This window comes from Pelodiscus sinensis, chromosome Z (assembly GCF_052426305.1).
Source record: "Pelodiscus sinensis isolate ZL-2025 chromosome Z, ASM5242630v1, whole genome shotgun sequence".
Taxonomy (NCBI): Eukaryota; Metazoa; Chordata; order Testudines; family Trionychidae; genus Pelodiscus; species Pelodiscus sinensis.
This window is the reverse complement of record NC_143085.1, coordinates 2,018,843-2,046,294: the sequence shown is the minus strand read 5'-3', so window position 1 is coordinate 2,046,294 and position 27,452 is coordinate 2,018,843. Positions and strand designations below refer to the sequence as shown.

Genomic DNA, 27,452 nt, shown 5'->3' with positions numbered 1-27,452 from the left:
TCTAGTTTAGTTCTTTAATCTGGTAGCAAAGGTCTGAATTAGAAAGTAGACCCAGGACTGGATGAGAATCACCAGACGGTACAAGGGGCTGGTTACTATTCAAGAAGAGTTATCATTCCTCAACTGTTTCACATGCAATATTGATTTCATTTTATACCCATTTGCAGCATTACAAAGGGTGGATTCAACAAAAACACCAATTCTATTTCCTCCACTTCTATTTCCTCTGGCACAGCTAACGCCAGATTTTCCCAAATATTAGGACTAAGTAGGCGACATCTTCTTGGACAGCCTGGGTTACAACTATGTGGGGAACCAAATACATGGGCATTTTGCCTAGTTTCAAGTCCCTTAGTGCAGACAGAGAATTCCACAGTATCTGAGATAATACTGACTTCAATCACTGAACAACACTGTGATTATATCCCATTATTGCAATTAATTGCACAATGTAGGGTGCGTTGATGTTCACCATCTCAGACTAGAGATTTAAAACCTCGGTAGCATATCCCCTACCTAAAAATATTCTCTCCAATTGACTGAGGTATGTTTGAACTTTCCCCATGTCATCTTCGAGGGTAGGGTGGGGGACAGAAACAGAAGAAATGACTCTTTGAGTAATTGGTAATTACTGATTCAAAGTCTTGATAAATCAGAACTACCAAAAGAGTCTTCTGGATCGAGAATAACCTATATCTAACACAGAGGGCTGGATTTACATCTTACATGCCCTAGGACAGTGGTGTGCAACCTTTTTTGATCTGAGACTCCGCGCTGCGGGGGCCGCCAACTGCCGGGCCCAGTCCCCGGCTGGCCAGATCTAGGTGCTGCACCACGGGGACAGCCAACTGCCGGGCCCAACCCACAGCTGGCCAGATCCAAGTGCCGCGCAGCCACCAACGGCCGGGCCCAGTCCCCGGTTGGCCAGATCTAAGCGCTGTGACCCCACGGGAAGACATCCGCAACCCCCTTGGGGGTCACAACCCACTGGTTGCACATCACTGCCATAGGCACAGCATCTTCAGCACCCCCTCTTGCCTTCCCATGTGGCCTTGTCACCCACAGTAACCCCGTGTGGCACACTCTGCCTCCTAACCTGCCTCCAAGGAGGTGGCTGCAACTATTCACTTGAGGAAAAAAACGCACCTACCGCCCATCTGCTGTTTGCCGCCACCTGCCTGATACGTCAGCTTCAGCCAGCTCAGGCTACTCCAGAGGCCGTTGTGGCTCCAGAAGGCAAAAGGCAAAATTGCAGCACATTTTCTGCCTCTCTCAAGACAAGAATTCTCTGCTTGCTGCAAACATCATCTAAGGGAAGGGAGCACGAGAGACAAGCGGTGTGTGGGGCAACTTAGCAGGGGGTGAGGAAGATCAGGAGGCTTCCTCCCTTTCAAGAACTCCCAAACACTGTCACGAGTGGTAGTAGAATAGCCCAAAATACCACAACTCACAACTGCTAAAAACCCTGGGAAGTAACAGCTATAGTCCATTTGGGCTAGAAAATTGCATACTTGGCAACCTGCCCTTAAGATGCTGGTGCCCTTATAAACACGCCCACTGTGCTGAATTGGAAATCTGGCCTTGCTGACAGAGGAATAAGGCATTTTCAGTTTCAGACAGAATGAGATTCTACAACAGGTTACATCTAATGACAGAATTAGGACTGAAGATTTTCCCGTTGCGTTGTCCTTTGTTCCATGAAACCTGCTACATTAAGTGCTATCTCATTATCATTGAACTGTGTTATTTACACACATTTTAACATCATGACAATGGTTTGTCTAGACTAGGAAAAGTAGAGGCGATTAGGACAGGTTGAAGGAAAACATGCTCGCTAACCCGGACTAGGTACTTGGGCCACATCAGTGCAGAAAACAGAGCTGCGGTTGAGTTGGCTAACTACAAAAAATGCTCATGGAGACAGAGCCAGGAAGGTTTTTACCACAATGTAGCTCACTGATATGATTCATGTTTTCCCCACCTAGATCTGATGTGCATTCCTTAAATGGGACTCGTATGCCAATGTCTCAAAACAAAGCAGTTGTTAGCAAAGGTCTTCAGGATTCACTCCAAAGAAAGGCTACGTGCAAAAGGAGAACTGGATAACTGACCGTGGGGAGCAGAGTCCACAATGACGTACATGGCACTAATAGCCTTAAAGGCCACACTTCAGAAGTACTAAAAATATTCAAGAAAAAATATATTTTTGCCACTCCTACACGAGGATTTTAAGGTGCTTATCTCCCTTATGGACTCGCTGATGATAAATAAGGTGCGACCCCTGATGGAAGCTTTTTCCGCACTCACGGCATTCGTAGGGTCTTTGTCCAGTATGAATCCTCTGATGTCGCCGCAGGTCGGAGCAGTAAACGAAAGTTTTCCCACACTCACATTCGTAGGGTCGCTCCCCCGTGTGGATCCTCTTGTGCCTACTAAGGTGTGAGCGCCGAATGAAGTTTTTCCCACACTCGCAGCATTCATAGGGTCTCTCTCCCGTGTGGATTCGCTCATGGTTAATAAGGTGAGAGCGACTCCTGAAGTTTTTCCCACACTCAGGGCATGTGTGTTTCCTCTTTCCCAGGAAGATTCTCTGCTGGGCTGTGCTTTCCTGGAGGTCCTTGTGATTTTCCTCACACTTGATAGATTTATATACTTTTTCCCCTGGCTGGTTTTCCTGCTGTCTCTCTTCATAACTCCTAGACACATCCCCATGTATTCTTTGTGACAATGCCCCGTGCGATTCCATGCGCTCAGGATCCTCCAGCTGTGGATTCTGCTCCTCATTCTCATTCACCTTTCCATCATCTCCTGAGATACACAAAGAGAGAAAACTCAGAAGCAGGAATGGAGGGGGGGGGGAGAAAGGGCAGAGGAAATCAGGGTAGAGAGCTGGAGAGGTGGGAAAATATCAGGAAATGAATGAAAAGAGGGGAGCAATTCTGTCTCTATATCCCATTCCAATGCTTTGAATAAGGGGGGTTGGGTAGGAAGCCATGAGCAATACCTGCCCTGAGGACATGACATGGTTTGGGGGATAATCCAGAACTCAGAGCGCTCGCAAGACCTTGGCAGGGAATCCCAGCTGTTTCTTTCAGGCACAGACAGCATCCAAGTTGGTTGAATGGCTCCTCACCTGTGTAGGTTCCTCTCAGGATCTCTCTTCCCTCCAGGCCCTGGAGATCGGAGACCCACAGCTCTTCCCCTCCTTCTAGCTGGGGCATCTCTTCAGGTCTGGACACTGGTAACCCTGCACAGAGGAAAGAAAAAAACATGAGATTGTATGAAACCATGGAGCATTTCTAACAAGAGATCAGCCTTTTTTTTAACCCGTGCTCATTTTAAAGCACTGAAATTCTGGGGTAAGCTCTCCAGGGCTGTATCTAGACTGGCCAGTTTTTCCAGAAAAATCAGTCGCTTTTCCGGAAAAACTTGCCAGCTGTCTACACTGGCCGTTGAATTTCTGCAAAAGCACTGACTTCCTACTGTAAGAAATCAGTGCTTCTTGTGCAAATACTATTTTGCTCCCGTTCAGGCAAAAGTCCCTTTTATGCAAAGCTTTTGCGCAAAAGGGCCAGTGTAGACAGCTTAGATTTGTTTTCCGCAAAAAAGCCCCGATCGCAAAAATGGCGATCGGGACTTTTTTGTGGAAAAGAGTGTCTAGATTGGCACAGACGCTTTTCCGCAAAAAGTGCTTTTGAGGAAAAGCATCCGTGCCAATCTAGATGCTCTGTTCCGTTAAAAGCGTTTCCGAAAAATCATGCCAATCTAGACGCAGCCAGGAGTTCTAAGATGCCAGACATTCTGCAGATAAGGGGATTAAGAATCCATCACTCTGTTGGTGCGCACGTAGCCAGACACTGCTGCTCAAAGGGGCTCCTAAAACCCAGGGAAAGTCACTCCATGTTACAGAAAGCCAAGCTGAACACGGTAAGAAATAGGAAGGCATGAGGACGACAAAGTGCGACCCCAGACGGAAACTTTTCCCGCACTCACAGCATTCATAGGGCCTTTGTCTTCTGTGGATCCTCTGATGTCGCCGCAGGTCGGAGCAGTAAATGAAGGCTTTGCCGCACTCACAACATTCATAGGGGCTCTCGTCCGTGTGCGTTTTCTGGTGTCTAAGGAGGTCTGAGCGCCGGGTGAAGTTTTTCTCACACTCGCAGCATTCGTAGGGTCGTTCTCCCGTGTGGATCCGCTGATGGTGAATTAGGTGTGAGCGTCTGCTGAAGTTTCTCCCACACTCTGAACATGTGTGTTTGCCCTTTCCTGTGAGGATAGTCTGCTGGGTTGTGTTTTCCGGGAGGTCCTTGTGATTTTCCTCACACTTGATGGATCTACCCACGTTCTCCCCTGGCTGGTTTCCCTGCAGTCTCTCCTCACAACTCCTGGATATATCCCCCGTTGTTCTTGGTGACAATCCCCCATGTGGTTCCATGTGCTCAGCATCCTCCTGCTGTGGATTCTGCTCCTCATTCTCATTCACCTTCCCATCATCCCCTGAGGCAGAGAGATAAACTGTATGCTCCAAGGCCGTTTTCTGCAGCCACATTAGGACAGTGGCAGCCAGAAGCTAAAAAGCACCAAAATACATCCCGCATTCCCTCTAAATTATATCAAACCAATGTAATATCAGGCTGTTAAGAAGACGCTCCTGCCCTGATAATACAGGCTATCCGCAGATAGACAGATCTTAAAATATTTTTAAAAATCTTGGTTTGATAGCATTCTATCGAGTAAGTCAGGGGTGGCCAACATGCGGTTCAAGAGCCACATGTGGCTCTTCTCCCCCAAAAGCGTGGCTCACGAAACCGCTCCTGCACACCCCCCCCCCCCACACACACACACAACCGCCTCCGCCTCCAGCTCCCTCCAACCCTCACTGGGGTGGCAATTCAAAATGGTGCCCAAAATGGCGGCTGTCAATGGGAGCCTGAGATGGCCAAAAAGCCTAAGCTTGTTGCTTAAAGGGGCAGCTTTTTTTTTTTTGCTTGACAATCCTGGTGAGGGCAGGGGGCTTTTCTTTTTGTCTTTTGCTTAACAATTCTGGGGGTTTTTCCTTTTTTTGCTTGACAATTCTGGGGGGCTTTCTCTTTTTTTGCTCGACAGTTCTGGTGCGGGTCTTCGCATTTTTTCCGCCACTGCTTCAGCTCTATTTGTTAAACAGTTTGGCCACCCGTGGAGTAAGGAATCACTTAACTCTTGTGACTATGAAATCTCTACTTCTTTATCGTTTTGCCTTCATGGTCCCTATTTCTAGATTGTTTATCTGTCTAGTTTCTGTCGGATTCTTTGTTATTTTCTGTCTCTTCCATAATTACCATTGCAAAATTTAAATTAACTAAAGTGGTGGGCTATGATGGGTGAACACACAAAAACTATTTCACTAGGAGGGTGGTGAAGCACTGGAATCGGTTACCTAGGGAGATGGAATCTCCATCACTAGAGGTTTTTAAGTCTCGGCTTGATAAAGCCCTGACTGGGTTGATTTATTTGGGGTTGGTCCTGTCTTGGGCAGGGGGGTGGACTTGATGACCTTCTGAGGTCTCTTCCAGCTCTATGGCTGTGTCTAGACTACATGCCTCTGTTGGCAGAAGCATGTAGAATAGACAGATCGGCAGAGGGAAATGAAGCCGTGATTTAAATAATCGCGGCTTCATTTAAATTTAAATGGCTGCCCCGCTCTGCCGATCAGCTGTTTGTCGGCAGAGCGGGGCAGTCTAGACGTTCCCCTGTCGACAGAAATCGACTGCCCCGTTATGCCTCGTGGGATGAGGTTTACCGGGGCGGTCGACAAAAGGGTTTTCGGTCAACAGGGGAACGTCTAGACTGCCCCGCTCTGCCGACAAACAGCTGATCGGCAGAGTGGGGCAGCCATTTAAATTGAAATGAAGCCGCGATTATTTAAATCGCGGCTTCATTTCCCTCTGCCGATCTGTCTAATCTACATGCCTCTGCCGACAGAGGCATGTAGTCTAGACACAGCCAAAGATTCTATGATTATTTTGTAATGAGCTAGGATCATTAAAAATAGTGGCTTGTGGTATTTTGGTTAAGGTAAAGCCACGGAGCTCTCAAGTTAAACTATATACACTGGGGTCCAAAATGAACTTCTTTGAAACCTAAGTTCGGGACATAGTCCAAGATCAGACCGGCCAATTACATTGTGCAGGAGGAGTCTCTGACAACCAGATCCAGCATGGACACAAGCAAAAGTTCCTTAACGGGAGTGGTGGGTATTGTATGCTGAGTGTGTGTGTGTTCTGTTTTAGTCACTGTCAATTTAGAGAACAAGAGTGGCCAACCTATTCCAGACAAAAAGCCAAGATATCAGCGGATCCAACGCAAAAAGCAAAAAGAAATGCATTTAGAGGCTTTTTGGCCACATCAGGCTCCTGCTGGTTGACACCATCTTGAGGACATCATTTTTAATGTCCGCACCGGACAGCTCCCCTGCTCCGGAACAGAGAACTGGGAGGCGAGGCCGTTTTCAGAGGTGCGGAGGCAGCTTCACGAGCTGCGGGGGGAGGGGCTTCGCGAGCGCATGGAAGGGTACAACTGGGGTACCCTACAGTGTGCACATAAGAGAACCTAAATACAAAAGAAGAGAGGAAAACAGCATGGCTGTGTCTAGACTGGCCAGTTTTTCCAGAAAATCAGCCGCTTTTCCAGAAAAACTTGCCAGCTGTCTACACTGGCCACTTGAATTTCCACAAGAGCACTGATGATCTCATGTAAGATTGTCAGTGTTTTTGCGGAAATACGATGCTGCTCCCGTTCGGGCAAAAGTCCTTTTGTGCAAAAGTTTTGCGCAAAAGGGCCAGTGTAGACAGCTCAGATTTGTTTTGCGCAAAAAAGCCCTGATGGTGAAAATGGCGATCGGGGCTTTTTTGCCCAAAAGCGCGTGTAGATTAACATGGATGCTTTTCCGCAAAAAGTGCTTTTGCGGAAAAGCGTCCGTGCCAATCTAGACGCTCTGTTCCGAAAATGCTTTTAACGGAAAACTTTTCCGTTAAAAGCATTTCCGGAAAATCATGCCAGTCTAGAGGTAGCCCATAAGTGCTGGAAAATGGGGAAATATCAGGAAATTAATTTCCGCGAACTCTGCCTCCGACAGAAGAGAAGAGAGGATCAATTCCGTCTCCATCTCCCATCCCAACACTCAGAATAACGACACAAGCTAGGAAGGCAGCTATTGCGAAGTCGCTCAGGATGGGTAGAAAGTCGTGAGTGATATCTGCCCTGAGGACATGACACCTGCTGGGGGACAATCCGGAACTAAGAGAGCTCGCAAGGCCTCAGCAGGGAATCCCGGCTGTTTCCATCAGGCACAGACAGCATCCAAGTGCGTCGAATGGCTCGTCACCTGTGCAGGTTCCTCTCAGGATCTCTCTTCCCTCTAAGCCCTGGAGAGCTGAGACCCACAGCTCTTCGCCACCTTCCAGCTGGGGCATCACTTCAGGTGTGGGCAGTGGTAACCCTGTTCAGAGCAAAGTAAACAAGGGTGAATTCATGGGGCTTTTCTCATGAGAGCATGGCCTTTTTTTAAACCTCTGTTCATTTTAAAACACCGAAATTCAGCAGCTACCTCTCTAGATGCTCTGAGGTGCATGACATTCTGTGTATAACCCTAACCCGCTCTACTGGTGAATGCACGGCCAGACATTCCCACTGAAAGGAGCTCCTAAAACCAGGGAAAGTCACTCCACATCATAGACAAAGGAATAACCTTGGAACTGCTTCCTACGGACAGAGACTCAACGGTAACGAAACAGCCAGAGGGAAACTGAGGCTGATGAGCATGGCTGGCAGGACTAAGCAGAGCAAGGAACTGGAAGCAATGGGGATATCAGAGCAGGTTAGATAGACATCTATCAGGGATGGTCTAGACAGTACTGGGTCTTGCCATGAGGACAGGGGACTGGACTCGATGACCTCTTAAGGTCTCTTCCAGTTCTAGTGTGCTAGGATTCTGTAGACATCTACCAGGGATGGTCTAGACGGTGCTTGGTCCTGCCATGAGGGCAGGGGACTGTACTCGATGACCTCTCGAGGTCCATTCCAGTTCTAGTGTTCTAGGATTCTATAATAAAAGGACGTTTGCCCGAACGGGAGCAGCATAGTTTTTCCAGAAAAACACTGACAATTTTACAGTAGATCGTCATTGCTTTTCCGGAAAAGCAAGTGGCCAGTGTAGATAGCTGGCAAGTTATTCCGGAAAAGAGGCTGCTTTTCCGGAATAAGTGGCCCAGTGTAGACACAACCATTATGTTTGCCCAGCCAAGACTGCCCCCGTCTCTCCATCACCAATTACTCACTCCCCCCAGGTAGCCACACCCCTTCCTTTATTCATACTCCTTCCCCTGGCCAAGTGCAAAGTGGCTAGGCCATGGCCTACGTGCCTGTCCTCAGGGACCACCCTCTGCTGGGCAGTGCACACAGGCACACACAGAGTCTCTGCAGAGTAGCATAGGGCAGTAGAGGTCACACACAGCACAACACGGCAATCAACACCTGCAAAACCAGAGTGGACCCAGGGCCACACAAGTGGACAACCCCCCACTACGTCACTGGCTGGCTCTTCCCGGCAAAGCTTTCCAGATCCTGCTTCCTGCTTGGCAGCCAGACAGATATGGCCTGCGGGCCATGGTTCGTCCCCTTCTGCTGCTCCCGTTCGGGCAAAAGTCCTTTTCCGGAAAAACTGTTCCGGAAAAGGGCCAGTGTAGACAGCCCAGTAGTCTTTTCTGCAAAAAAAGCCCCGATCGCGAAAATGACGATCGGGGCTTTTTTGCGGAAAAGCGCCTCTACATTGGCCATGGATGCTTTTCCGGAAAAAGTGCTTTTCTGGAAAAGCATCCTGCCAATGTAGACGTGCTTTTTCCCGAAATACTTATAACGGAAAACTGTTCCGTTTTAAGCATTTCCGGAAAAGGGTGCCAGTGTAGACGTAGCCAAAGAGAACAGACGAAGTCGAGCAGTAGGGGTTTCCCTGTGTGCCCCTCAAGAGGTCTAAGACTGTCTGTCCTGACTCCTATGTCCCCATCGTGCCCACGCTATGCTGGATCTCTGAGACGCAATAAACCCTCCCTATTCTACTGGCTGGCAGAGTCACATCTTGCTGCGACTGGGGGTGCAGGGTCGGGGGGTTCCCTGACGCACCGTCAGACAGCCCACGTCCCAGGCAGCCCGGTGAGCAGGGGCAGCGAGTCCCCGGCTCCTCCACTTCTGACCCTCCGTACCGACAGAATGAGCTCTTACAGTGCCTGGGACATGCTGTCCTGTCATCCCTGGTGCAGTCGGGGCGAGGAACAGGATGGGGTCGGAAGGCGTCTGGGGGGTTTCTCTGATTACAAATAAAGTGCAACTTTAGGGGGGAAGGATAGCTCAGTGGTTTGAACATTGGCCTGCTAAACCCAGGGCTGTGAGTTCAATCCTTGCGGAGGCCATTTAGGGATTTGAGGCAAAAATTCGTCAGGGATGGTACTTGGTCCTGCTGAGAAGGCAGGGGACTGGACTCGTTGACCTTTCAAGGTCCCTTCCAGTTCTAGGAGATAGGCAATCTAATGGAAGCTTTTCTCACACTCACAGCATTCATAGGGTCTCTGACCCATATGGATCCTCTGATGTCGCCGCAGGTCGGAGCAGTAAATGAAGGCTTTGCCACACTCACAACATTCATAGGGGCTCTCGTCAGTGTGCGTTTTCTGGTGTCTAAGGAGGTCTGAGCGCCGGGTGAAGTTTTTCTCACACTCGCAGCATTCGTAGGGTCTCTCTCCCGTGTGGATCCGCTGATGGTGAATAAGGTGGGAGCGTCGATTGAAGTTTTTCCCGCACTCTAAGCAGATGTGTTTGCCCTTTCCTGTGAAGATACTCTGCTGGGCTGTGGTTTCCTGGAGGTGCTTGTAATTTTCCTCATACTTGGATTTATCCACGTTTTCCCCTGGCGGGTTTCCCTGCTGTCTCTCCTCACGACTCCTGGACACGTCTCCCTTAGGTCTTTGCGACAATCCCTCATCTGGCTCCATGTGCTCGGCACCGTCCTGCTGTGGATTTTGCTCCTCGTTCTCATTCATCTTCCTGTCATCTCCTGAGACATGGAGAGAGAAACCTCAGAAGCAGAAAAGGGCGGAGAAAACCAGGGTAGAGAGCTGGAGAGGTGAGGGAAATATCAGGAAACGGCTCAGAAGAGGGACCCCAACGCTCAGAATAAGGGAAGTTAGGTTGCCACATGTCGCTCAGGATAGGTCGGAAGCCATGACGCTACCTACCCGGAGGTCATAGGCTAGGGGACAATCCGGAACTCAGAGAGCTCGCAAGACCTTGGCAGGGAATCCCGACTGTTTCCTTCAGGCACAGACAGCATCCGAGTGGGTCGTATGGCTCCTCACCTGTGTAGGTTCCTCTCAGGATCTCTCTTCCCTCCGAGCCTTGGAGAGCTGATACCCACAACTCTTCGCCTCCTTCCAGCTGGGGCATCACTTCAGGTGTGGACAGTGGTAACCCTGCTCAGAGCAAAGTAAACAAGAGTGAATGCATGGGGCATTTCTCACGAGGACACGGCCTTATTTTAAACCTCCGTTCGTTTTAAAATACCGAAATTCGGCGGCTACCTCTCTGGATGCTCTGAGGTGCTGGATATTCTGCGTATAAGGGCATTAAATATCTACCGCTCTGCTGGCAAACACATAGCCAGACACTGCTGCTCAAAAGGGCTCTGAAAACCCAGGGGAAGTCACTCCACGTCACAGAAAGCCAAGAGGGAATCACCTTGGAACTGCTTTCTACTGACAGAGACCCAAGAGTAATGAAACAGTCAGAGGGAAACTGAGGCTGCCAAAAATGGCCGGCAGGACTAAGCAAAGCAAGGAATAGGAAGGAGTGGGGATATCATCGTGCATGGAACATCAGGGGGGTTAGATATCAGGAAAGCAGATGCTAAGCAGCTAAGGAATATAGCAAGTCCGGCGTCATGGAAAGAAGTGTGAATGTCCCCCCAGTGTATGGTGATGGCTTCAGAGTGACAGACCCACCCAAACAAAGCGCTAGAACATCGCTGGACCCCGCCCGGACACTGAAGCAGGAACAAATAGACCCAGGGGGTGTGTCTAGACTACAGGGTTTTGTCGACAAAAGTGGACTTTTGTCGACAAAACTATACCTGCGTTCACACTGCCGCTGAGTTATGTTGACATAACGTCGACAAAACTCAGCAGTTTTGTCGACGTATGTAAACCTCATTCTACGAGGAATAACGCCTTTTGTTGACAGAGTTCTGTCGCCAGAAGGCATTATTGCATCTACACTGTCCTTTGCGTCCACACTGTTATGTCGACAAAGCGGCTTGCTTTGTCGACAGAACTGGATGTAGTCTAGATGCTCTTTGTCGACAGAAGCTTTGTCGACAGTATCTGTCGACAAAGCTTCTGTCGACAAAACCCTGTAGTCATACTGTCCCTGTAGTCATACGTACCCATACTGTCGACGAAGCTTCTGTCGACAAAGAGCGTCTAGACTACATCCAGTTCTGTCGACAAAGCAAGCCGCTTTGTCGACATAACAGTGTGGACACAAAGGACAGTGTAGATGCAATAATGCCGTCTATCGACAGAACTCTGTCAACAAAAGGCGTTATTCCTCGTAGAATGAGGTTTACGTATGTCGACAAAACTGCTGAGTTTTGTCGACGTTATGTCGACGTAACTCAAAGGCAGTGTGGACGCAGGTATAGTTTTGTCGACAAAAGTCCACTTTTGTCGACAAAACCCTGTAGTCTGGACACACCCAGTGAGTCCTTTATAGTATTTGGGTAGGGATTTCATAACCTCATTCCGAATCTCATCCCAGAGCTAAACCACCCTTGTCGTTCCAAGCTTTTCCTTCATATCTAACCTAAATTTCCTTGCTGCAGATTTAGACTGTGTGTGGTCTTTCCACCAGTTTTGCGACCGCATTATAATAGTGTCATCCAGATCTATTTCCCTACGAGAACAACAGGTGGGAATGTGTCAAAGGCTGTACTAGAATAAAAACACAATAAATCCACTGTAATTCCGTATGCCAATAAATCTCTCAAAGTACGAAGTCAGGTTGGTTTGGCATGATTTGTTCTTGACAAACCCATACTAACTATTCGTAACACAAGTATACTCCAGGTGCTTACAAAGTGTTTGTTTACCAATATGCTCCAGGTAGGGTCGGTCCTAACCAACGGGCGGCCCTGGGTGACCGCCCGGCTCGCCCGTAGGGTTACCAGATGGTTTAAAAAAAAAATACCGGACAAAAATTTGTCAAGCAAATAAAACACAACAAAAGGTCGGGGAGTAACCAAGGCAATCTGAGGGGAGGATTTGGGAGATCAAGCCAAAATGTGGTCCCTAATACCAGCTCTGTCGGTGGCCTCTTGAAAATGGCGACCCCGGACGATCGTCCGGTTTGTCCACCCCTAACACCAGCTCTGGCTTCAGGTGTCAAACAAGGAGGACTCAGTGCAAAAGGAGAACTGGACAACTGGCCTGTGGCAGCGGAGGCCACAAGGACGTGAACGGCACTAACAGCTGAAAAAGCCGCATGTTGGAAGTAGCACAAATATTCAAGAAAAAAAATGAATGTTTTGCCAGCCCTAGACAAGGATTTTATGGTGGATTCTCTGACGATAAAGTGCGACCCCAGACGGAAGCTTTTCCCGCACTCACAGCAATCATACGGCCTTTGTCTTCGGTGGATCCTCTGATGTCGCCGCAGGTCGGAGCAGTAAATGAAGGCTTTGCCGCACTCACAACATTCATAGGGGCTCTCGTCCGTGTGGGTTTTCTGGTGTCTAAGGAGGTCTGAGCGCCGGGTGAAGTTTTTCTCACACTCGCAGCATTCGTAGGGTCTCTCTCCTGTGTGGATTCGCTGATGGTGAATAAGGTGCGAGCGTCTGCTGAAGTTTCTCCCACACTCTGAGCAGATGTGTTTGCCCTTTCTCATTTGGATTCTCTGCTGGACAGTGGTTTCCTGGAGGGCCGTATGATTTTCCTCACACTTAACGGATTTACAGACTTTCTCGCCCAGCTGGTTTCCCTGCTGTCTCTCCTCACGACTTCTGGATACATCCCAATTTGTTCTTTGTGACAATCCCCCGGGCGATGCCAAGTGCTCAGTATTCTCCTGCTCTGGACTCTGCTCCTCGTTCTCATTCAACTTCCCGTCATCTCCTGAGACAGAGAGAGAGAAACCTCAGAAACAGGAACGGGGGAGAAGAAGGGCAGAGAAAACCACGGTAGAGAGGTGGGAGAAATATCAGGAGTGGAATGAGAAGAGATCAATTCCATCTCCACTCCAATGCTCAGAATAACACAGGTTAGGAAGGAACTATTGCTACACATCACTCAGGATAGGTTGGAAGCCATGAGCAATACACATGACATAGGTTGGAGGACAATCCAGAACTCAGAGAGCTAGCAAGACCGTGGCAGGGAATCCCAGCTGTTTCTTTCAGGCACAGACAGCATCCGAGTGGGTCGCATGGCTCCTCACCTGTGTAGGTTCCTCTCGGGATCTCTCTTCCCTCCGAGCCCTGGAGATCGGAGACCCACAGCTCTTCGCCTCCTTCCAGCTGGGGCGTCACTTCCGGTGTGGACAGTGGTAACCCTGCTTGGAGCAAAGTAAACAAGAGTGAATGCACGGGGCATTTCTCATGAGGACACGGCATTTTTGAACCCCTCCTCATTTTAAAGCACTGAAATTTTGGGGTGAGCCCCCCAGGTGCTCTAAGGTGCCGGATGTTTTGCCGATGCCTGTGACCTGGGAACTGATAGGCAGGGGGAAAGAAAGTCTCCCCAGGGGCCAACCGGCTGCATCGTGTTGAAGCAAGGAAAGGGGTGGAGGTCAAATGACCGTTTTGCCGAAGGAGGAGAGGCAACATGTCTGTCTGAGGGGTCCTGGAAGAGGGGCAGTCTTCTGGTTGGAGTCTCAGAGGGAAGGGTCGTGTCCTGCTGCTCTGGGTCCCTCCAAGATGGACTTTCCGAAACGTTCCTGATTTCTGTTCCCTGTTTCCCCAGGTATCCCATCCAGGTGCCAAAGCCGAGCAGGCTCACTCTGTGATTCAGCATTTTAGAATCCTAGAGCTGGAAGAGACCTCAGGAGTCATCAAGTCCATCAGCACGTGGCCACCTTGCACGTGGACAACCGTAAACAAACTGTGTCATGGGCCACGCAGAGAGCCCCAACGGGCCAGAGGTTGCCCACCACGGAAAGTCACTTCTGGGCGTTCTTTTAATTCCTGAATCTTTAACAGCTATGAGGAAGGACTAAAACAAACCCATGCTTGTGTTGCGTCCCGCAGACTGGAATGCCACCATAGATCTCACGCAAGGAGTCAGCTGTCGCTGTAAGTGGACGGCGGGAAAATGAGTGGGAGCAACTTTGCACAGCTGTGACCGTGACTCGAAGAGAGGTGCTGGTGAACCTTGAAGGACCAAGGTTGCCTCCTGACAGTGCCGTGTCACCAGCTGCCGTAGGTCGCATTATGAAGGTGACATGGACTTTAAGGGCACATATAAATCACGTTTGTTTTTTTTAAAAAGAGGATATGCAAATTCTGCGGGCATTTGCATATCTTCTTCCAATCTCGCTTTCAAAAGAGGATTTTTCAAAAGTGAAAGTAGTCTGGACACGGTCTTTTCGGGAAAAAAAAACCTTTTTCGAAAAAACCGCATCAACCTCCTTTTTTTTAAGAAAGAGCGTTTTTTTTTTTTTGAAAAAGGGGAAAAAACCCCACATCCAGACGGCTTTCACTTTCGAAAGATGCTCATCACCTAAGAAACCATCTTGTTAGTCTTTAAAGTGTTACATAGTCCTGTTTTTTGTTTCCTCTTTCGAAAGTGAAATGGGAAGAAGATATGCAAATACCCACGGAATTTGCATACCCTCTTTCGCCAACAGAACCTAGCCTAGACCCGTGTTTCTTCAACTTGTTAAGACAGAGGAACACCAAACAATATATATATTTTTTTATGAGGAACACCAACGACTTTTTGTTGAGCCAAAAAAAAAAAGTCGCCTGTCCCTTTAAAGGCAGCCATTTTTAACTCTATTGTTCTCCGTGGCACACCGGTGTGCCACAGAACACAGTTTAAGAAACACTAGTCTAGATATAGCCTAACTCGTCATCTCCCCTTTTAGTAACCGAGGGGCAGGAATCCTTACCCAGCGAGGTCACGTTCTCGTAGTTCTCCTGCATGATGTCCCAGTAGACAGCTCTCTGAGAAGGGTCCAGCAAAGCCCACTCTTCCTTGGTGAAATACACGGCCACCTCCTCGAAGGCCACAAGCCTCTGAAAGAGCAAGAGCGCCCCATTCAGCCCCTGCTGCCCCAGCCATAACCCACATCCCATTCCGAAGACACTGGAGGAGGGGAGAGAGACCCGTGCATCCCACCCAGGAAGCAGTGGAGAGCAATATATTCTCATGCTAAACTTGATGACCTCCAGAGGTCTCCTCCAGCCTTAGGGTTCTACGATTCGATGCTTCCCACATCTACAAGCAAGAGGCTGGTGCTGGAGATTGAGAATCCGGATGTGTGGGGCAGCCCCCTTCGTATCTCATAGGAGCCTCCGGTTCGTAGGTTCTGGCTTGAGCACTGGCTGCCAGGGAATTTCTGCTGCTCCGTCTGAGAAGCGTGGTGTTTCCTGTCCCATAAATAGGGCGTTTTCCTTCCTCGTGTGCCCGGCGTCTGTTCCTTTAGAATCCGAGCTCAGGTTAAACAAGCTTTTCTTCCCCCTGCGGGTTTCCTGCCCGCTTCCACCTCCAGACAAAAGTCTTGGGAAGTTCCCGCCTCTCTGTGTTTACTACCCCAATCAGGCCAGAGGGGATCACCAACTTCGCTCTCTCAGTCCCTACCTGCGCAGCTGTTTCCCTTCTCCATCCCCGGGGAGGCTGGTCCCAGCCGGAGCAAGGCGTGGAAGTGGCGCCACAGCCTGTCGGGGAATCGGAGAGATTTCAGAACCAGCTTTAGTTACTTTCCCAGCACACAGGGCTGCTAGATGGTTTAACCGAACATCTTTCCCACCCCTCCACTCCCAAAAAAAACACGGGAAAAAAATTCTGTTGAGAAAAAAAAGGAAGAGACCAAAGTTGAGGGGAAAAAAAAGGACCCTAAGAGCTATTAAGCAAAAACCAAACCAAAAAAAAAAAAAACAGCATGGCCCCTTTAAGAAATGCTTTTGAGGCATTTTGGTCCTAACAGGCTGCCAGCAGAACTAGGTAAGCACCTGGGATTTTTGCCTCCTGGCCGGGAAAAAAAATCAGAAAATACCGGACATTTTCGATGTTGGGTATTTTCTGGATTTTTTTTTACCAGACAGGAGGCGAAAATACTGGACTGTCCGGGTCAATACCGGACACCTGGCAACCCTACCAGCACGTCCCACCTCTGGCCCGTAGGACTTGCGATGTGATGGGTTCCGTGGGAAGCGTCGCAAGTGGGGGGTCGGAACTTGAACTCGCATTTACGATAGGCGCCGGGCACTGTCGTAAATGTGGACCGAGGACGTAAGTCAGGGGTTTCCAGCCCCTTCCGCATTTCCAAATTGGTTGTAAGTGCGGGGGATCGCAACTCGGGTGGTCGCAAGTCAAAGGTCTCCTCTACAGGCAAAACACCCCGTTGTTGCGTTGCCGGACAGCCCTGACCCTTCCCCCCAGAGGTACACCCACCGAAAGCCTGTCAAACCCGGCCTGGCCCCCGAGGGCAACACGTTGCCCCTGCAGGGTGTGATCTAGGCAGAGGGACAGACGAGGCAAAATCTACAAAAACAGTGACTGGATCGGAGCAGATCTGGGAGCTTGTAGCTTCTCTCTCCGCTTTTCTCCTATTTCTCTCTCCCTTCCCTCTGCCGGAGGGACTTGTTGAGGAAAAAAAAGAAAGCAAAAAAAAAAAAAAAAAAAAAAACAGCATGGCCCCTTTAAGATCCATCGGATCATGGATGTTTCACTATCCTAAGCGTTCGTGCCACTTTGGAGCTTCGTCCTCATCTCTACTGACCCCTGGTGGAGGGTTCAGTCTCTCTGGCCAGGAGAAAACCCGGCCAGGACAAAACCCAGCTAGGAAAGGGGCCGGTGTGCACAGCTGTAAGCTGCCTGAGTTCACAGCTGGGATCCTGAAGGAAGGAAAAGATTTTCGAGGGGCACCTGGTGTCTGTTCCCCTATGCTTCCAGGCTCTGTTTTTCCCTGTTTTTGCAACACTCCTGCCCGTTTTCCTTATGATGCCGGACCAGAGGTGTTGCTGGATGAGGGAAGTCTGGATTAGGGAGGTTCAACCGCTTCCCAGTCATAGCCAATAGGGATATACCATCATGAATTTCTCAAGCTCTGACATGAGACCGTATCAGCGGTGTTCTGATCCGAAGCAAAGACGCCTCCTCCCGCTCCCTTGCCTCTTTTAAACGTCAAGATTAACTGTTCTCTGGCAGCCTCGAGACACACGTCTCCAAGCAATACAGCCTCCGCCTTGAGCCTCGGTTGAGTCTTACTTTCCCAGGAAACGGACGGGATTGCCCTTGGGACGGAAGAATCCCAAGCATTGTTACAGGCTGGGGACCAACCAGCTAAGTAGCAGTTCAGCAGAAAAGGACCTGGGGGTGACAGTGGATGAGAAGCTGGAGATGAGTCAACAGGGTGCCCTTGTAGCCAAGAAGGCGAACGGCATATTAGGTTGCGTTAGGAGGAGAATTGCCGGCAGATCCAGAGAAGTGATTTTTCCCCGTTAGTCGGCTCTGGGGAGGCCACATCTGGAGTATTACGTCCAGTTCTGGGCCCCTCGTTACAGAAAGGACGTGGACGCATTGGAGAGGGTCCAACGGAGGGCGACCAAAATGATTCGGGGGCTGGAGCGCATGACCTGTGAGGCGAGGCTGAGAGATTTGGGCTTGTTCAGTCTACAGAAGAGAAGAGTGAGGGGGGATTTGAGAGCAACCGTCAACTCCTTGAAGGGAGGAAGAAGCGAGGCTATTCTCTGTGGCAGAACAAGGAGCGATGGTCTCAAGTTGCAGTGGGAGAGGTCTAGGTTGGAGATGAGGAAGAACGATTTCCCGAGGCGGGCGGGGAAGCCCTGGGATGGGTTCCCTAGGGAGGGGATGGAATCTCCAACCCTAGAGGTTTTGAAGACCCGGCTTGACGCCTCGGGGCAGTTGCTATACTTCAAACGTGGCGGTGCCCTTATTGGCTTATCGAACAGTCAGCGCAAATCGCTCAACGTTATTGAGCCAAAAAAAAAAAAAGTCGCCTGTGCCTTTAAGGGGAATTGTGTTATTCTCCTTGGAACACCTCCACCTGTTTACGTCTCGGCTGGACAAAGCCCTGGCTGGGTTGATTGAGTTAGGATTGGTCCTGCCTTGGGCAGGGGGCTGGACCTGATGACCTCCTGAGGTCTCTTCCCTCCCTGGGATTGGACAATTAAAACAAGATCACCATTGAGAAAAGTGAGCCGCTCCCGTCTCACTCAAAATGACTCTATGTGCAATCGAGGGCTCTTCCTGTACGCAGCCAGTCTGGTCCCGGGAGCCCAACCCTATTTCTCATTCATTCCAGGTCGACTCCAGGCTCCGCCCCCGCCTCCAGGCTCCACCCCCGCCTCCAGGCTCCGCCCCCACCTCGGTCCTCGGCTGGGCTGCCCCCATGTGCCTCGTTCGATCATTCCCGGTAGTGCGAGGCTGTTTCACTTTGTCCTATGCTCGTGCGCCCCCTTCAGGACGTCTTTGACTCCCCATCCAATGCGGCCAGAGGTGTGAATGAGGCTGATGAGGCCGGAGGTGTGAATGAGGCGATCTCCCTGCTTCCCGGGGGAGAACATGGCTATTGGAGTGACACCTCCACACAGCCCATCAGAGACCAACGTACCTGGGTCGCCCCCCAGCTCCAGCCGCAGCATCTCTGGGGGAAGGAGAGGACGGGAGAGGTGAGAATTCGGGTTCGTGGGGCTGTGCTCAGTGCTTATGGCAGTCACTGCTCTGAACTAGGAGCTGGGGACACAACCCGAGGGTGGTAACTCAGTCGCTGGCAGGCAGCCCCACGGGTGTTCCCAGGGGGGAGGGCGACTCCCTCGGCTGGGCTCTGAGATCACTAGATTCCTGACTCCTCCCGAGGGAGAGCGTCAGACAAACTAGAGGGGACAGACTCCCGAATGCCCCCTCGCCTCCCCCCCAGTCGCCCCCTCGCCTCCCTGCCAGATGCCACTCACCTCCCCCCCCACGCGCCCACTTGATTTCCCCCCCAGACGCCCCCTCGCCTCCCTGCCAGACACTCACTCGTCTCTCTCCCCGGGCACCTGCTCCCCTTCCCGCCAGATGCCCGCTCGCCTCCCCCGTAGACGCCCACTCGCCTCCCCAGCCAGACGCCCACTCGCCTCCCCAGCCAGACGCCCGCTCGCCTCCCCCGTAGACGCCCGCTCACCTCCCTGTCAGACGCCCGCTCGCCTCCCCCGTAGATGCCCGCTCACCTCCCTGTCAGACGCCCGCTCGCCTCCCCCGCCAGACGCCCGCTCACCTCCCCCGTAGACGCCCGCTCGCCTCCCCCGCCAGACGCCCGCTCACCTCCCCCGTAGACGCCCGCTCGCCTCCCCCGTAGACGCCCGCTCACCTCCCCGTCAGACGCCCGCTCGCCTCCCCAGCCAGACGCCCGCTCGCCTCCCCAGCCAGACGCCCACTCGCCTCCCCCGTAGACTCCCGCTCCCCTCCCCAGCCAGACGCCCGCTCACCTCCCCAGCCAGACGCCCGCTCACCTCCCCAGCCAGACGCCCGCTCACCTCCCCCGTAGACGCCCGCTCGCCTCCCCAGCCAGACGCCCGCTCGCCTCCCCAGCCAGACGCCCGCTCGCCTCCCCCCAGATGCCCGCTCGCCTCCCCCAACGTCTGCTTGATTTCTCCCCAGATGCCCACTTGCTTCTCCCCCCGGCCCCCTCTCTCCTCCCCCCAGACGCCTACTCAATTTCCCCCCAGACGCCCGCTTGCTTCCCCCCCAGACGCCCACTCGCCTTCCCTCCAGACGCCCGCTCGATTTTCCCCCCAAACACCCGCTCCGCTCCTCCTACGCCCGCTTGCCTTTGAATCCCAGTAGCACCTCCTGCAGGACAGCACTTTTCAGACAGAAATCACGGAGTCTCCTCTCCAGCTCCGCAAAGGCCGGCTCCGGTTGCCGAGACGGCCTCTCGTCCTTCCGGCTAAGGAAAGGAGGAGGGGTGAGAAACAGGCCCCACCCCCGATCGCCTGGATGAGAGCACGTAGCCGAAGATGATCGCTGTTCGGACAAGTCCCCTCCCCTCCGCCCTGTGTTCTCCATGGGCTGAGAAAGACGGGACGTGAGGACTAACGGAGACAGGTCGGGAGCGTTCTCTGGGACATTTTTGGTACAGGAAACACACTTTTGAGTTACTATTACTCGTTAAATCCTTAATTGTCACAATCAGTACTACATAGCCTCCCTTTGTAGCTCTCCTCTGGTCTTCTCTCCCTAGAGCAGTGTTAAACTTTTCAAGACCGAGGAACACCAAATAATTTTTTTTATGAGGAACACCAAGGACTTTTTTGTGAGCGGAAGAAAAAAAAAGGTCAGGGGAAAATTATTGAGCAGAAAAAAAAAAAGTCACCTGCCCCTTTAAAAGCGGCCATTTTGAACTCTGTTGTTCTCCGTGGAACACCTCTGACTGCCTCGCGGCACACGGATGTGCCACAGAACACAGTTTAAGAAACACTGCCCTAGAGGGAAAAGTTCAGAAAAAGGCAACAAAAATGATTTGAGGGTTTGGAACGGGTCCCATAGGAAGAGAGATTAAAAGGACGGGGACTTTTCAGCTTAGAGGAAACTAAGGGGGGGATAGGATAGAGATCTGTAAAATCACGACAGGTGTGGAAAAGTTATTGACTTGTTCCCACAACATAAGAACGAGGGCTCACCCAATGAAATGAATAGGAGGTTTCAAACAAACCAAAGGAAGTTTTTCTTCACACAGCGCACAGCCAACCTGTGGAACTCCTCGCCACAGGATGTGGTGAAGGCCAGGATTTCAACCAGGGTTCAAAAAGGAGCTAGCTAAACAAGCAGGTTTCAGAGGAACAAAAGGACGCTTTTCTGCATGCAGTGCACAGTCAACCTGTGGAACTCCTCGCCGGAGGATGTGGTGAAGACTAGGACTTGAACAGGGTTCAAAAAAGAGCTAGATACATGGTGGTGAAGTCCATCAATGGCCATTAGCTGAGGAATGGTGTCCTTAACCTCTGTTTGTTTGGAAATGGGGGACAGGAGAGGGATCGCGTGTGGATTCCATTAAAAGAGGCAGCAAGGAGGGGTGCCGCATGGAGCTCAGTGTCACCTGGGAACTCCCTCACTGACCCCAGGCTCCATGTAATTCTGCCGCATTGAAACACCGCAGGGAGCACTGAGCCCCCCATTGGCCCCGTGCTTCCTGCAACGCTTTCGCCTTTGAACTGTAGCAACAGCCCCGGGGCAGTTGCTACACTTCAAAGGCGGCAGCGCCCTTATTGGCTTATCGAACAGTCGGCGCAAATCGCTCAAAGTTATTGAGCCAAAAAAAAAAAAAAAGTCGCCTGTGCCTTTAAGGGGAATTGCGTTATTCTCCTTGGAACACCTCCGCCCGCCTCGCGCCACACTGGAACACACCGACTCTTCGATGAGCTACTTAATCGAAATTTGACGTCCCTGGCCTAAAGCGTTACCGAGCAGGAAGAGGCGAGAAATGGAGTCAGGAACTTACCCGTTCCCGGTGCTTCCGGCACCCTGAGAGGAAGAAAAAAGATGCAATCAGAAGGGATGCCCAGGCGGTCTTCGCTGGAGTTTTGGGTGTTTGATCCCCTGCTCGGACGCTGCGACTGGGGAAAGTTTCTGCCCAGGCCTTTTACCGGAAGGAAAAACGCATCGGCCTAGAGGGTGAAATTCCCATGACGAGGGCCGCCTGCCCCGTTAAACCCCTCTCTCTGGCTTTCATTCGGGGCGTTGGGGCACCATGCAGTGGACTTTTGTCGACAAAACTATACCTGCGTCCACACTGCCTTTGAGTTATGTCGACATAACGTCCACAGCACTCAGCAGTTTTGTCGACGTATGTAAACCTCATTCTACGAGGAATAACGCCTTTTATCGACAGAGTTCTGTCGACAGAAGGCATTATTGCATCTACACTGTCCTTTGCGTCCACACTGTAATGTCGACAAAGCAGCTTGCTTTGTCAGCAGAACTGGATGTAGTCTAGACGCTCTTTGTCAACAGAAGCTTTGTCGACTGTATCTGTTGACAAAACTTCTGTTGACAAAACCCTGTAGTCTAGACATACCCTAGACTACAGGGTTTTGTCGACAAAAGTGGACTTTTGTCGACAAAACTACACCTGCGTCCACACTGCCTTTGAGTTATGTCGACATAACGTCGACAAAACTCAGAAGTTTTGTCGACGTATGTAAACCTCATTCGACAAGGAATAACGCCTTTTATCGACAGAGTTCCGTCGACAGAAGGCGTTATTGTATCTACACTGTCCTTTGCATCCACACTGTTATGTCGACAAAGCGGCTTGCTTTGTCGACAGAACAGGATGGAGTCTAGACGCTCTTTGTCGACAGAAGATTTGTCGACAGAACTGGATGTCGTCTAGACGCTTTGTCAACAGAACTGGATGTAGTCTAGACGCTCTTTGTCGACAGAAGATTTGTCGACAGAACTGGATGTCGTCTAGACGCTTTGTCAACAGAACTGGATGTAGTCTAGACTCTCTTTGTTGACAGAAGACTTGTCGACAGTATCTGTCGACAAAACCCTGTAGTCTAGACATACCCTAGGGGTGGAGGGGCACTGTCATAGGCCACTCCGGGGTCTACCCTCCCACACACCTTTGGGAAGTCCCTTATCCTGTCTTACTGATGCAGTAGCCTGGTCCATCTGTGGGGCAGCCTGTATTGGTCGTCCAGTCGCTCCCAGGACTTAACCCACACCACCTTGTGTTGTCCAGGTGAATACTCTATCCCAGGGTTTCTCAACCTGTGGGTCGGGACCCAAATATGGGTCCCCATTTCATTTCAAAAGGGTCGCCACGTGTTTCCCCAGGGGGCTCTGCCTTTCCTCGTCCCTCGCCCCCCCCGGTTTTGAATTGCCTTGGGTCACCAAGTCTTCCTCAATTGTCCAACGGGGTCCTCCTCTGGAAAAGGTTGGGAACCGCTGCTCTACCCACTAGGCCACCCCAGAGCTAAGTCTACCCAGGTGCGATTGGTGCCCCCGCCTCCACGGCGGTCAGTGGGGTGACGTCATCAGCGGGCACCGTTGAAGACGACGGCAGCCACGGGCCACCCCTGAGTCTACCCCACCTCCCCTGCCTTTGATGGGTTCTGTAGCCTGTGTTGGTTGGACGCCCTGAAGGTTGGGAGGTGGCGCAGTCTCGGCATTGGCCTAGGGGTTAGGGCATTGACCTGGGCACCCCAAGGTTGTGGGTTCGAGCTGCGCACAGCGGGGGGCATTGACACGGACTGGGTGATACCGGTCTGCCCCCTCTGTGCCTCGCTTTCCCTTGTCACCCGCTCCTCCTTTGGCCAAGTGCTTCGGGGTCTGAGACGGAGACGCTCCTACAACGATCAAGGCAGTGACCTGCGGCCGCGGGCCCGTCTCCTCCGGCCAGGTTGGACTGCAGGCGGCCGCATCCCTCCTCCGCACGACGGCGCGCTCCAGCGCCTCCAGCCGGCACAGCAGCAGCTGCTCCTGCGCCTCCAGAAACGCCCGCAGCTCGTTCCACGCCCAGGTCAGCGCCCGCCTCTCGGCCGCCGTCTCTTTCTGCAAGCACAGGGGAGCGGGCCCGTCAGCCCAGGGCGGGGGGCTCGCCAGAACGCGGGATCTCTCGCAGTGGGGAAAATGGGGGTCCAGCTTTGGGGGAGGGGGAGGCGGGGGGGTCGGCTGCCGGTACCTACCAGCAGCTCCTCCGCGTCGGCTGCTTCTCTCTCTCGCCGCGGCGGGGCCCGGGGCTGGCCCGGCGCCTCCTGGAGGAAGCGAAGGGAGAGGGTTACCAACTAGCACCCTGCCCGAAAGACGCCAGAGCACAGGTCCCGTTTTCCAGGTCGAGTTCGGCCTCCCCCGCCTCCGAGAGGTGCCAGGGCAAAGGGGAGCAGGCAGGACCCCCCCCCCCCCGGGGAAGCGATGGGGAGGCAGCCGGATCCCCTCGTCCGAGCGGCCCACGGATGTACCCACATCCTGAATGTGGCACTTTGGGCATTCCTCCACCCCCCCGGCTGCACCCCCAGAGCTCCCCAAGGGCTGGACCCCCCCATCTTCCCGGCCCCCAGAGCTCCCCAAGGGCTGGACCCCCCCATCTTCCCGGCCCCCAGAGCTCCCCAAGGGCTGGACCCCCCATCTACCCCGCCCCCAAAGCTCCCCAAGGGCTGGACCCACCATCTTCCCCGCCCCCAAAGCTCCCCAAGGGCTGGACCCCCCCATCTTCCCGGCCCCCAGAGCTCCCCAAGGGCTGGACCCCCCCCCACCTTCCCCGCTCCCAAAGCTCCCCAAGGGCTGGACCCCCCCATCTTCCCCGCCCCCAGAGCTCCCCAAGGGCTGGACCCCCCCATCTACCCCGCCCCCAAAGCTCCCCAAGGGCTGGACCCCCCCATCTTCCCCGCCCCCAGAGCTCCCCAAAGGCTGGACCCACCCATCTTCCCCGCCCCCAAAGCTCCCCAAGGGCTGGACCCACCATCTTCCCCGCCCCCAAAGCTCCCCAAGGGCTGGACCCACCATCTTCCCCGCCCCCAAAGCTCCCCAAGGGCTGGACCCCCCCATCTTCCCCGCCCCCAGAGCTCCCCAAAGGCTGGACCCCCCCATCTTCCCCGCCCCCAAAGCTCCCCAAGGGCTGGACCCACCATCTTCCCCGCCCCCAAAGCTCCCCAAGGGCTGGACCCACCATCTTCCCCGCCCCCAAAGCTCCCCAAGGGCTGGACCCACCATCTTCCCCGCCCCCAAAGCTCCCCCAAGGGCTGGACCCCCCCATCTTCCCCGCCCCCAAAGCTCCCCAAGGGCTGGACCCCCCCCCACCTTCCCCGCTCCCAAAGCTCCTCAAGGCTGACCCCCCACCCCACACTGCACCCCCAGAGTGCCTCAAGGGCTGGACCCCACACCTTCTCCACTCCCAGAGCTCCCCAAGGCTAACCCCCCATCCCACACTGCACCCCCAAAGGTCCCCAAGGGCTGGACCCCCCATCTTCCCCATCCCCAAAGCTCCCCAAGGTTGGACCCCCCCATATTCCCTGCTCCCAGAGCTCCCCAAGGCTGGACCCCCCATCTTCCCCGCCCCCAAAGCTCCCCAAGGGCTGGACCCCCCCCCACCTTCCCCGCTCCCAAAGCTCCTCAAGGCTGACCCCCCACCCCACACTGCACCCCCAGAGTGCCTCAAGGGCTGGACCCCACACCTTCTCCACTCCCAGAGCTCCCCAAGGCTAACCCCCCACCCCACACTGCACCCCCAAAGGTCCCCAAGGGCTGGACCCCCCATCTTCCCCATCCCCAAAGCTCCCCAAGGTTGGACCCCCCCATATTCCCTGCTCCCAGAGCTCCCCAAGGCTGGACCCCCCACCTTCCCGGCCCCCAAAGCTCCCCAAGGCTGGACCCCCCATCTTCCCGGCCCGCAAAGAACCCCAAGGCTTGACCCCCCACCATCCCGGCCCCCAAAGCTCCTCAAGGCTGAACCCCACCCCACGCTGCAGCCCCAAAGCTCCCCAAGGCTGGACCCCCCACCATCCCGGCCCCCAAAGCTCCTGAAGGCTGACCCCCCACCTCACACTACACCCCCAAAGCTCCCCAAGGCAGGACCCCCCCCACCTTCCCGGCCCCCAAAGCTCCCCAAAGCTGGACCCCCCATCATCCCCGCTCCCAGAGCTCCTCAAGGCTGACCCCCACCCCACACTGCACCCCCAAACCTCCTCAAGGCTGGACCCCCATCTTCCCCATCCCCAAAGCTCCCAAGGCTGACCCCCATCCCACACTGCACCCTCAAAGCTCCCCAAGGCTGACCCCCATCCCACACTGCACCCCCAAAGGTCCCCAAGGCTGGACCCTCCACCTTCCCTGCCCCCAGAGCTCCCCAAGGCTGACCCTCCCCACCCCACACTGCACCCCCAGAGCTCCTCAAGGCTGACTCCCGCCCCACACGGCACCCCCAAAGGTCCCCAAGGCTGGACCCCCACCCCAGTGCACCCCAAAGCTCCCCAAGGGGTTTGCCCCCCAGCCCGCCATCAGGGCTGAGCCCCACACAGCGACACGCCCCGCCCCCCACCCGCCCCGCTCCCGGGCCCAGCCTGCGCTCAGCCCCCCGGCCCACCGCGCTGCCCCGCCGGCCCCAGGCCCGCGGCTGCCTCCGCGCCGGGCTCCCGGCCCCGGCCATGGCTCCGCCGCGCACACCGGGAGGGGGGGGCCGGAAGGGGCGGCCGCTCCCCGGGCCTGGCCCTGCCCCGCCGGGCCGCTGCGCCTGGCGCCGGCCGGGGAGATCGGGCCGAGCGCTTCGTGCGCCCTGGCTCCCGCTGCGCGCTCCTGGAGATCGGGCCGAGCGCTTCGTGCGCCCTGGCTCCCGCTGCGCGCTCCGGCGGGGATGCGCTGCAGGGGCGGGGCTGGGGGGGCAGGATCGGGGTGTCCTGGGGGGTTGGGGGGGCAGGAGAGGAGGGGGGGGGGAAACGAGCCAGAAATCCGGGGAGAAGAGCCGGTGCAAAGGGGCTGGTCCCCCTCAAATAGGAACCCCCCCCAATGCTCCCTGGTACGGCGTGACCGCCAACGCAGCGGGTTTCCCGTGGCCGAATCCGCGCCCGTAGTGGCGTGGGACGCCGGAGCTGGAATCCCGCGCCCGGACGGGCTCGCCTTGTCTCCAAAAAGCGAAAAGCGCCACCCCAAAACGATTCGGGGGTCGAAACGGGAAGAGCGACGAAAAAGACTCTTCGAAAAGAGGAGGCGGAGGGAGTAGGAGCGGGGTCTACAAATCAGGACGAGGGGGGGGGAAGCGAAGGAGGGCACGTGACCAACTTGTTCCCCCCATCGAAGAACGAGGGGGCCACCCCGTGAAACGAAGAGGCAGCTGGTTTCAAACAGACCAAAGGACGGTTTTCGTCACGCGGCGCACCGTTAACCGGTGGAACTCCTCGCCAGAGGAGGCGGTGGAGGAATGAAATGAACCGGCAGCAGGTTTCAGACAAACCAAGGGACGTTTTTCTTCACTCGGTGCGCTGTCAACCTGTGGAACTCCTCGCCGCAGGATGCAGCGACGGATAGGACTTGAACAGGGTCCAAAAAAGAGCGCGAGAGATTCATGGAGGTTAGGTGGCTATTAGCCAGGCTATTAGCCAGGAAGGGTGTCCCTCGCCTCTGTTTGTCTAGACATGGGTGACAGGGGAGGGATGACGTGAGGATTAACTGTTGTGATCCCTCCCTCTGGGGTATCTGGTACTGACCACTGTC

General features: G+C 53.6%; 1 protein-coding gene across 3 annotated transcripts; it reads right to left on the bottom strand.

The window, feature by feature from the left end:
* LOC102444028 (uncharacterized) lies at positions 1–26,457 on the bottom strand. 3 transcript variants are annotated; one of them, XM_075917046.2, is made up of 16 exons: positions 26,329–26,457; positions 23,936–24,004; positions 23,619–23,801; positions 21,742–21,764; positions 20,072–20,190; positions 18,874–18,906; positions 15,879–15,955; positions 15,187–15,313; positions 13,516–13,632; positions 12,690–13,193; positions 10,386–10,499; positions 9,584–10,084; positions 7,364–7,477; positions 3,994–4,497; positions 3,134–3,247; positions 1–2,808 (listed from the first exon to the last, which is right to left on the bottom strand). In XM_075917046.2, exons 1-16 carry the CDS (start codon positions 26,389–26,391, stop codon positions 2,216–2,218), a joined length of 3,255 nt encoding a protein of 1,084 aa, XP_075773161.2. In that variant the 5' UTR covers positions 26,392–26,457; the 3' UTR covers positions 1–2,215. The 3 variants fall into 3 exon arrangements, with proteins under 3 accessions (XP_075773161.2, XP_075773162.2, XP_075773164.2); XM_075917047.2 differs by having other exon boundaries at positions 13,516–13,629; positions 26,329–26,456; XM_075917049.2 differs by lacking the exons at positions 12,690–13,193; positions 13,516–13,632.
* Between the last annotated feature and the right edge of the window lie 995 nt (positions 26,458–27,452).

What these genes read in the sequence shown, in the direction of transcription:
- LOC102444028 (XM_075917046.2), bottom strand. Translation starts at nt 26,391, where the DNA reads ATGGCCGGGGCCGGGAGCCCGGCGCGGAGGCAGCCGCGGGCCTGGGGC. An exon ending in GGTGCTACTGGGATTCAAAG is followed by an intron (nt 18,907 to 20,071) that starts GCAAGCGGGCGT and finishes TCCTTCCCCCAG; the next exon opens with AGATGCTGCGGCTGGAGCTG. An exon ending in CGAGAACGTGACCTCGCTGG is followed by an intron (nt 13,633 to 15,186) that starts GTAAGGATTCCT and finishes CTTTGCTCCAAG; the next exon opens with CAGGGTTACCACTGTCCACA.